The following is an 11,081-nucleotide window of genomic DNA, read 5'->3' on the forward strand; positions in this document are numbered from 1 at the left end:
TATACATACATACTATTACCTTATAATATTTTCCAATATTCCCACATTTTCAAAGAGTATTAAAAATTCTAAGCCAGGGGTAATATGTTATAATCTATAAATAAATGTGTTTTAGCTGTATGCTAGTAATGTCAATGAATGAAACCATGCAGTGCAAATTGTGAACTTTGTTCCATGAAAATCTGGGTCAATCCAGTTCCTAAAACAGGGAAATGTAAAATAGGGTTTAGTGGTTTGTCCTGGTTTACTGCCAAGTCCTTTTAATATTAGTAAAGCTAAAAGAATACAGATTCTAAAATTGATTGTTCTGTTGTGATTTATCCCAGAAAATACAGTCTCCAATCAGTCATGTTTTAATTAAGTGGGAGCATCCAGGGCCGAAAAATTAAGCCAACGCAGAAATGACTAAACTGCAGCTCTTTGAGCTGAATCTTCGTGTCAGTGCCTGTGGATTGTAGGCAGCAGCTGACAGCAGTATGCTAAACTTTGCCCTTGCTAATGCAAGTCACTAAATCGGTTTATTAAAAATATTCAACCATCTATCCATTTTCTTTCATTTATCTGGGTACAGGTTGTGGAGGCAGCAGCCTAAGCAGAGAAGCCCAGACCTCCCTCTCCCCAGCCACCTCCACCAGCTCATCTGGGGTGACCCCAAAGCATTCCCAGGCCAGTCGAGAGATATAATCATGTCCTGGGTCTACCCTGGGGCCTCCTCCAGGTAGGACATGCCCAGAACATATCACCCAAGAGGTACCCAGGAGGCATCCTAGTCAGATGCCCAAACCACCTCAACTGGCTCCTTCGAAGTGGAGGACCAGCGACTCTACTTTGAGCCCCTAGCGAATCACTGCACTCCTCACCCTATCTCTGAGAGAGAGGCCAGCCACCCTTCGGAAGAACCTCATTTCTACCAGGATCTAATGTTTTTGTCACTACCCAAAGCTCATGACCATAGGTGAAAGTGGGGACATAGATTGACCAGTAAATTGACATCTTTGCTTTCATGCTCAGTGCCCTCTTTACCACGACTGACCGGTGCAGCATTCGCATCAATGCAGACACAGCCCCAATCCATCTATCAATCTCTCACTCCCTTCTCCCATCACAGAACCATGGCCTCAGACTTAGAGCTGTTGATTGTCATGACAGCCTTTTTTATACTCGGCTGCAAACTATTCCACTGAAAGCTGGAGGCCACCACATAATGAAGCCAACAGGACCATATGATCTGCAAAAGGCAGAGACAAGATTCTGAGGCCACCAAGGTAGAAGACTTCCGCCACTTGACTACACCTAGAAATTCTGTCCATAAAAATCATGAACAAAATCGGTGAAAAAGAGCAACCCTGACAAAGTCCAACATCCACACAATACGGACCAAGGGCTTGCTTCGGTTGTACAAGGACTCAATGACCTGCAACAACAGGCCTGACACCCCATACGCCTGCAACAACCCCTACAGGATACCCCAAGGGACGCGGTCGAATGCCTTCTCCAAATCCATAAAACACATGTAGACTGGATGGACAAACTCCCATGCACACTTTAATATCCTCGAGAGGATGGAGAGCGTTCTGCAACCAGGACATTTGCATTCATGCAAATTATAGCCATGGTAAATGGTATGGGTGCTGTGCTTCAGCAGTGTGAGCTATCAGGCCAGTAGTTGGGCTAGATCATATTTTGCAGTTGCAACAGGGCTGGCCTCTGTCAGTGATTGTATCCCTAACTTTCAAGGACAGCATAAAGACCCTACAATAAACATATGTTAATGTTTTATTAATATGTTTACCACATTAACAAAACAAACTGGACCACATTAAAACATACCTTTTCTTATCAAGGTGGTGTATTTTCATAAAGCTATTTTTTAGCCTTTGGGACCCCAGTGAACCCCAGCGAGAGCCATTATCCACAAATGGAGAAAACTTGAAACAGTGGTGAACAGGATTGGCTGCCTACCATAATTACTCCAAGAGCACATTGGTGAATTATCCAGGACATCATGAAAGAACCCAGAACAACATCTGAAGAATGACAGTGATCTAAAACACACCAGTACAGTGGTATGCAAAAGTTTGGGCACCCCTGATAATTTTCAGCATTTTCCTTTATAAATCATTGGTTGTTCAAATCAGCAATTTCAGTTAAATATATCATATAGCAGACGAACACAGTGGTATTTGAGAAGTGAAATGAAATTTATAGGATTTACATAAAGTGTGCAATAATTATTTAAACAAAATTAGGCAGGTGCATAAGTCTGGGCATCCTTGTCGTTTTATTGATTTGAACACCTTTAGTAGTGGCAGTGGCGCAGTGGGTAGGTGCTCACCTTGCAGCCGGAGGGTTGCCGGTTTGAACCTCTGTCCCTGCGCTGTGTTGTGTCCTTGGGCAAGACACTTACTCCACATTGCCTAATGGTAGCGCCAGTCTCTGGCTGCATGACCGCAGATGCTCGTCACTGGATGAGTAATCTGGAACGATCATTTCGTTGTGTGCCTTATGGGCACAATGACAATGAGTTGAATCTAATATCTAATCTTTAGCACTAATTATTGGAACACAAAATTTGTTTTGTAGGCTCATTGACCCTTGACCTACATACACAGGTGAATCCAATTAGGAGAAAGGGTCAAGGTGGCCAATTGCAAGTGTTTCAGTCCCCAGACCTGAATATTATTGAAGATGTGTGGTGTGATTTAAAGCAGGCTGTCCATGCTCAGAAACCATCAAACCTGACTGAACTGGAGATGCTTTGGAAAGAAGAATGGTCCAAAATACCTTCGACCAGAATCCAGACTCTCATTGAAAGCTATAGGAAGAGTTTAGAGGCTGTTATTTCTGCAAAAGGAGAATCTACTAAATATTGATGTCATTTTTCTGTTGGGGTGCCCAAGCTTATGCACCTGCCTAATTTTGTTTAAATAATTATTGCACACTTTCTGTAAATCCTATAAACTTCATTTCACTTCTCAAATATCACTGTGTTCGTCTGCTATATGATATATTTAACAAAATATTAAATATATATTAAATATTAAACAAAACAACAAAATAAATAAATAAAAGAGAGAGAGGAAAAAGAAAACCCTCCAGTGTGGCTCAATTAAAATAATTCTACAAAGGTCCAAAATTTCTCCACAGCAATGTGAAAAACTCATTGCCTGCTATTGCACATGCTTGATTCCAATCCTTGCTGCCAAAGGTGGCACAACCATTTATTAGGCTTAAGGGCCAATTACTGTTAATACTAATAATACCAAGTTTATTGGATCATCACACATGAAATTTTGACCATATAAGGTGATTAGTGAAATAAAATGTCTCTGCTGAGATGACGAATTGGTGCAATTTTGGTACTTTACTCTGTTTCTACAAACAACTGCACATGTATATAATAATGTTACAATATCATAACTGATCTGAGATCATCAGTACCCCGTCAGAGAGCACATGAGAGAGAGTCCAAGCTCATTGTACATTCAAATGACAAATAAAGGTGTTCTATTCTTCTGTTCTTCTGTGTTTAACCATGATGTGTATGCAAAAGCTTCTCTTTTTTCAGCTAGCCAAGCTACAGTCTTATGAGTCATGAAAATCCCCATTAAAATGACAGAAACTATAGATTCTAGTGACTTGAAGTCAAGCTAGCTTCCAAAGACAACAGAAAGCTGTGACCACAAGATGGCAGTAAGTTAACGGAAGGACAGGATGTAAACAGGCAATACGAAATCTTTTACAGATCAGAACGCTACATAGTGCAAAGTGCTTATTTGGACTTAGAGAAGAAAATCAAAACTAACATATTGCACTTGGTATTATTCTGGCTTTACCTCAAGCTCCACCATTAAGTTAATGTGAATGATATGTAAAGAAATATCTCAACAATTGCAGGATGGTTTGCTACGTAATTTGCTCAACAAAATGAATATTAGTTCTGGATTTTTAGCTTCATTTTATTTTTACAACATTTATAGCCTAAGCTAGTTTGCAATGCCTGTTTTTGACGAACCATACAGCATTGGTTCAGCCTGCTCTTCACCTTGAGGAGGATGTTTGCTGCATGTCTCATGACATGCAGCAAACATCCAGCTTGCAAATTCCCTCTGAATTACAAAGTGTGACATATTTGAGGTATTCCTCATACTACATACCAGGAGTGTCATTCTTGTTTCCATTCTTGAAATAAGAGAACATGAATTACAATCACAAACTTGTAATCTGAAGATGAAAAGGAGCCAATATGTTTTAGATACAGTAAAGGTTGAGACAAATGAGAGAGGAAGTGCACTTTTGAATCTATTATGTTTTAACCAATCAGAGGCTTCAAATGCATAGATGGTCTAACCCAGTAGCTCATCTCACTTCCTTCACTCATAAAAATAGCAATGAGGTTCCTAACAAGGAGCAGTGTCAAGATGGTGGTGTTATGGATAACATTACTTTTTCTTCAACAAGCATGTAAGTGCTTTTTCATTATGCTCATAAATGTAAAAATATGTATTTATGTGAAATAGATCCACGTGTATTTAAAGATAATAATATAATACATTTAACATTTTTAAATTAGAACATTTAAAAATGTTTATACAAGATGTTGTTTTTCTCTGCTTTGTTTTAACTCAGACTCTCTGATGCCAGCAAAAATAGTCCAGCTTGGTGAATCAGCAACCTTAACATGTGCTTTGCCCGAACAGCTCAGCAGTAGAGCAGTCTACTGGTACAAGCAGAGCATTGGGGAAACTCTTAACTTAATAGCGGCTCTGTATAAAACTACAGCACCAGAGTATGGTCCTGAATTTTCCAAATCAAGATTTAATGTAAATATTGATGAGAATTTCAGCAGCTTGTCCATTCTGAAGACAGTCCAAGAGGATGAGGGAATCTATCACTGTGGAATCACAGAGTGGATTAATGCTGAATGGAGTGGGACATATTTGTTTGTCAAAGGTGATTTTTGCATCCTCATTTTAAAAACTTTTTAAGTTTATCCGTGCATGTTTTAAAAAATGTCTTTACATTTTGTATTACACAGGAAACACTCAAAGAGCTTCAATCTATACTGTTGTCCAGCAGCCTGTAGAATCAAAACTAGTCCATCCAGGAGACACAGAGACTCTTCACTGCTCAGTCTTCTCTGACTCTGAGAATGAGACATGTCCAGGAGATCATAATGTGTTCTGGTTCAGAGCAGGATCACATAAATCTCATCCAAACATCCTCTACACTCATAAAAATGGACATCGTGAATGTGAGAATAGATCTGAGTCTCTAAGAAGATGTCTTTATCACTTCTCAAAGAACATCAGCTCCTCTGATGCTGGGACTTATTACTGTGCTGTGGCCACATGCGGGGATATATTATTTGGAAATGGAACTACACTTGAACTTGGTATAATTTTTGCATTAATTACTAAAATTAAAAGTAATACTCAAAACATGTTAACAAGACTTTTTAAGACACATCAATTTTGTTTGTTTTGTAGAGCAAACAACACAATCGGTATTTATTCAAATGGCCATATTAATAGTCTGCTTGGCGATTTCTGTCATTGGAAATGTTTTCCTCATCTTCTACCAAAGAGTGTGGAAACAGTTTAAAGGTAAGTGTTATAAAAAGGTAAAGTTTTCTGTTTTGAAAGGCTAAAATTATGCTATCACACTAAAATAAAGGAAAGACAAAGCATTTATATACATTCTACTGTAATATCATAATTACTCAATCATCTTAGACATTATTAATGAATCTACTAACATCCAGCACATCATCACCATTATTCCCTTGTGTACCTATATACTTTCTTTGTATCATATCTTCCTATCAGTGTATTTTTTGTTTATTACAAATTCAAAAATAAATGCCATATTAAGTGCATTTCACTATTATCTCTTTGTTACTATAATTTCATGTTTGTAGGAAGAGAAAATGCTATATCAGGAGCCCAAAATGACAAATTGCACCAAGCGGTAGGTAATGAAAAACACTGTTAGATAAAATATGTTTTAAAAGTTTAGAATCAGCATCTTTTGCCCATTGTTTTAATTACAAAGCAGACTGAAGCTGATGAAGAGCTAAACTATGCTGCACTGAATTTCTCCGAAAGAAAAACAAGAGCAAGAAGGAAGCAAGAGTTTGCTGAGGACGGCATCTACTCTCAAGTTACAGGCTGATGTTAATGACAATTTTCAAAATTTCCTGAATTTTTAAATAAACCTCATATTCCATTATAGACCCTATGTCTGAGATTCTTTAGTGCTGTTCACTGAATATTATGACTTATATTCTGTGGTGTTAAAGTTTTCTGTTTTTGTTGAATCTTAACTGTTAGTAGTTTATTTAAGTCACGTTATATCAGTACTTGGACTTTCAAAGCCTGTTATGTAGATTTATTTCATTTATTGAGTTTCTGACATCCCTGATTTTAAACTGAATGGTTATTATCTTGAGTTCTGCAATTAAATAATATTACAGTTAATGCTTCAGCTGCTTGGTCAATAATATCTAGTTGTAAATATTTTACATTGTAATAACACCACATTCAAGAGATTCAAGAGTGTTTTACTGTCATGTGTACAGTAAACAGTCAGTTACACTGAACAATGAAATGAAATGAAAAAAATGGCTTCATACACTCACAGATACTTTGATAGGTACACCCAGCAGACTGCCTTCAGAATAATCTTAATTCTTTGTAATGTAGAGCATATATATATATATATATATATATATATACAGTATATGATGGTAACAAAGAGAGGGAAGGTAGTCAGAACTGAGGGGATTGCACTACCAGACGGCAACATTATGCAGACATTGAAGGCAGGTAGAATAAGCTGGCCAAAGGAGGAGATAGAAGCCAATGACATCAAGAAAAGAAAGCTCCTTACCATGCATGAAGGGTTTCACCCCAAATTCAGCACCCTGAGACTGTACACTAAGCGGAAGGAGGGAGGCCGAGGAGTAGAGAGTGTCAGAACTACTATCCTAGATGAAACAACAAAGATCCATGAGCATATCAGGAAGATGGCCATAAATGATCATGTGCTTAGTGAGTACCTCAGGCAGCAGAAACTCAAGAAAGAAGAAGAGAAAGAACATCAACTGTCATGGAAGGTCAGGTATCTACACGGCATGTTACCACTGTTTCTTGAATCCAAACTGGGAACTGGTTCCACAGAAAAGAGGCCTGAAATATAATATCATACTGTATTCATTCAGTATCAGGAGATGGTACACCAAGCAACATCTCATTGGACATGATTGTGAAATGCTGGCAATAACACCAGCCTGTCCTCTAATCTCCTGTCTGTTCATTGCATTGTTTAAATTAAGATCCAAACTTATCTGAACTTGAGCTCTAATATTTTGTAGTAGTAGTAGTAAAAAATATTCTTAACCTCTCTATATGATTTTTTATGGCTAGCTTTAATCCCAGATGAAGCAGAGCAGCAGACAGTTTGAGGGGTTTGGGTTCACAGATGGTGTCAGTTTGGAAAGACTGTGGTCCTTCCACAGAAGAACTAACAGTCCCAAAGGTGGTGAGTCCATCTCACTATCTGGACTTGCTGACTGACAAAATCAGTCACACTGTTTGCTCAGGTGCATCATGCTCTTACAGGCTGCTAACATCTGAATATTTGTTCTGTATTTTTGTAATCTATTGGTCTGTAATGCATAGCTCTGTGGTATATAGGTCTGAGACTAGAGTTTTAATCACACAATGAAACACAGCAACCAAGCACCTGTTACTGTTGTGTGATAAGTGTGTAAATCTTTAATGATATTTATTTACTGCCCATCTTAGGAGTGTTCTTACGAAAAAAAAAAAAGATGGAAGAATCTGTCATGGTCCTGGGCCGTCTGCCCAGAGTTTTGTGTTTAATTTTATTTTCCCTGTGTGTTCCCAGTTTGTTTTGGTTTTCATAGTTCTTACTGCTGGCTTTATCATTTGTGGTTTTCTTGTTCCTTCATCCCTGTCTCCCCGGCGTCTGTGTTCTGGTGTCTGTTTGTCCTTTTGTCTTATCCCTGACCTTCTTTGTTTCTGTATTGAGTTTTATTCCCAGTGTTGTGACTAGTCTGCGTTTCTGTCCCATGTCTGTGTCTCTGTTTCCCTGTGCAGTGTTCCTTCCTTAGTCACTTCCTGTTTTATTTTGACAAGTTTTGTGTTCCCCGTGCTTTGAGTTTAGTTTGCTTCCCCTGTTATTAGTTTCATTTGCTTCACCTGTTGTGCCCTGCTGTTTCCTCTTGCCCTGATTACCTGCTGTGTATTTAAGCCCTCAGTTTTTTTCTGTTTTTTGTTGTGTTGTCATCTATGTTCAGCTGTGTGCGTCTCTGTTCCTTGTTCCCCCTTAGTTTTAGTTCAGGCCACAGACCAGCCCAGTTTATTTGTTTATACTACCCTCAGTTTCAATAAAGTCCTCTAAGTTCATCTTTGCGCCTTTTTTTGAGTCCTGCTTTTGGGGTCTGCCTTTCCGGCCTGCCACAGATTCTGTTCCTAATCTATTGTCCCCTCTTCATGATCTAAATCCTCCATATAATTCCTTTTGATTTGTAATGTGTTAGAGAAATTATCATCACACATGTTGGCCAAAGTGATATAGAGCAATAAAGATGGCGTGTAAAAATATTTTGAAAAGAAAATGCGACAAATTCTTCAGGGTGTGTGTATGACGATACCTGTTATCTATTATTAATAATTTTTTTAAAAGCTTGGTTATTTTGAATGAGGCAAGGAGATCACAGCTAAAATCTTGCACTTGACATTATTCTGGCTTTACTTCTATAGCTCTGCTATTGGATTAATGTGGGTGACTTTTGTGAAATATCTGCTGCTGGTTTGCTATGTAACTTTCTACAAATTGCACATGATCTCTGTTTTTAAAGAACCTAAAACATGCAGCATTGGTCTCAGCATGTTCTTCAGTCCTCTGAGGAACAAAATGTCATGCCCCCTCATCAATGTTACATACAGCTTCCCTCTGAAACACAGAGTTTGATGTGTAATGTAATATTTTAGAATATGAATTACAATCAGGTAGACAGTCAAAAAGTGTTGAGTGAACAATGCAAAATATTGCAACAAGAGATGAAAAAGAGAGATGTTTTAGAAAAAGCTCAGGATGAGACCAATGTGACAGGAAGTGTCTTTTCAGTCTCTTATGTGTTAACCAATCAGAGGCATTTCATGGTCTAAGCCACCGTGCTCATTTCACCTCTTAAACCTACTGAAATACTCCAACAAGAAGCAGTCTCAAGATGATGCTGCTGTGGATGACACTGCTTTTTCTTCATCAAGGATGTAAGCTGCTTTTTGATTGTTTCCAAAAATCTGAAATATGATTGTTTATGATGAATAGATTCATAGATAATATGACTCAGCGACTTTAACATGTGCTTTACCAGATGAAGAGCTCGGCAGCAGAAAAATCCACTGGTACAAGCAGCGTGTTGGGGATACTCTTAAAATCATTGTGACACTGTTAAAAGCTACAGAGCCTCAGTATGCTTCACCATTTTTGGAAGCAAAATTTTATGCACGTAATGATAAACATTTTAGCAAACTGACCATTTTGGAGACAGCCCGAGAAGATGAGGGAATGTATCACTGTGGAATAACAAACTGGGCTGATACTGAATGGAGTGGGACATATTTGTTGATAAAAGGTAATAAACTGAGATACTTCTGCTAATTTTTGAAATGTCTCTGAGCATGTTTTGAAGAATGTCTTTGTATTTTGTATTATACAGGAAACACTCAAAGGACATCAAACTATATTGTTGTCCAGCAGCCAGTTGAATCAAATCCAGTCCGTCCAGGAGACACAGCAGATCTCCAGTGTTCAGTCTTCTCTGACTCTGAGAATGAGACATGTCCAGGAGCTCATAATGTGTTCTGGTTCAGAGCTGGATCTCAACCAAACATCATCTACACTGATGGAAACAGTACGAATCAATGTGAGAAAAGCTCTGAGACTCAGAAGAAATGTGTTTATCGCTTCTCTAAGAACATCGACTCCTCAGATGCTGGGACTTATTACTGTGCTGTGGCCACATGTGGGGAGATATTATTTGGCAATGGAAATACACTGGATATTCATGGTAACTTTATCGTTGATCTATTATTTAGAAAATATATCTTTTTACATGTAACTATTTGTAATTAGCACAATCTTTTAATTTGTTTATTTTTTTTTTTTGATATAATTGCAGAAAGCAGCGTGCTGTCACAGAGAGCCAGTACAGTTTTCTTTCGTTGTGCTGTCGTGGTTATAACTCTGATTGTTATAGCTGCCCTCATCTACACAATCAAAACAAACAACAGTGATCATTGCAAAGGTAATTTAATATACTTGTAGTTTTCTGTGTAATAAAAGTATATAAATCTTAATTTTTTTTGTTATCTGTATGCTTCATATTAAAGTTGCTCTCCTGCAGAAAAACGTGATTAATCAGAAAAGGCAACAGGTAAAGTACTTAAAGCTTGTTTTTACTTTTTTTTTTTTTTAAAGTTTTGAAATTTCTAATTATTTTTTCATTGATTATTTTCAAAGAATAAGGACACAGAGCGGTTTTCTGCTGTTGTCTTTACCATGATGAAAGTTGACAGAAGTAAAATAAAGGACACAAACACAGTGAAGCGGGAGCAGATCTACATGGCTGTCAAGGCTTTTGGGCTGGATTAGGTCCATTTTCCTTCCCTTGGTATGAAATAACCTTATTTATGTTGACTTAGAGCTACTGTGCTGTCTTTCTGTACATATTATCAGTATGTTTAAATGTATTAAGATTTAATGCATCTTAATAATGAAAACATGCATATTTGCATACATGTCAAAATCAAGTCAAGTCAAGTCAAGTTTATTTATAAAGCACATTTAAAACAACGACGTTGACCAAAGTGCTGTACAAGATCTGTAACCCCAAGGACTATACTAAATAAAAATAAAAATATATAAATAAATAAATAAAATAATAAAATAAAAATAAATAAATAAAAACATTAAGAACAATAAATAACATAAGAAAATTAAAAATTAAAACGTTTAAAACAAGTACCATAAAAATACCATAAAACAAT

The 11,081-nt window shown here is 37.4% G+C and overlaps 2 protein-coding genes across 2 annotated transcripts; both read left to right on the forward strand.

Annotated features, from left to right (window-relative positions):
* The first annotated feature begins 4,421 nt into the window (after positions 1-4,421).
* Positions 4,422-6,174, forward strand: LOC115787140 (signal-regulatory protein beta-2-like). The gene is made up of 5 exons (XM_030739715.1): positions 4,422-4,464; positions 4,630-4,953; positions 5,039-5,395; positions 5,921-5,970; positions 6,058-6,174. The coding sequence occupies exons 1-5, from the start codon at positions 4,422-4,424 to the stop codon at positions 6,172-6,174; spliced, it is 891 nt and encodes a 296-aa protein (XP_030595575.1).
* Positions 6,175-9,259: 3,085 nt separating this feature from the next.
* LOC115787395 (uncharacterized) lies at positions 9,260-10,686 on the forward strand. The gene is made up of 6 exons (XM_030740084.1): positions 9,260-9,337; positions 9,379-9,667; positions 9,752-10,102; positions 10,214-10,339; positions 10,425-10,468; positions 10,555-10,686. Exons 1-6 carry the CDS (start codon positions 9,260-9,262, stop codon positions 10,684-10,686), a joined length of 1,020 nt encoding a protein of 339 aa, XP_030595944.1.
* Positions 10,687-11,081: the final 395 nt, after the last annotated feature.

The sequence above is a fragment of the Archocentrus centrarchus genome, chromosome 10 (assembly GCF_007364275.1).
Source record: "Archocentrus centrarchus isolate MPI-CPG fArcCen1 chromosome 10, fArcCen1, whole genome shotgun sequence".
Classification (NCBI taxonomy): Eukaryota; Metazoa; Chordata; class Actinopteri; order Cichliformes; family Cichlidae; genus Archocentrus; species Archocentrus centrarchus.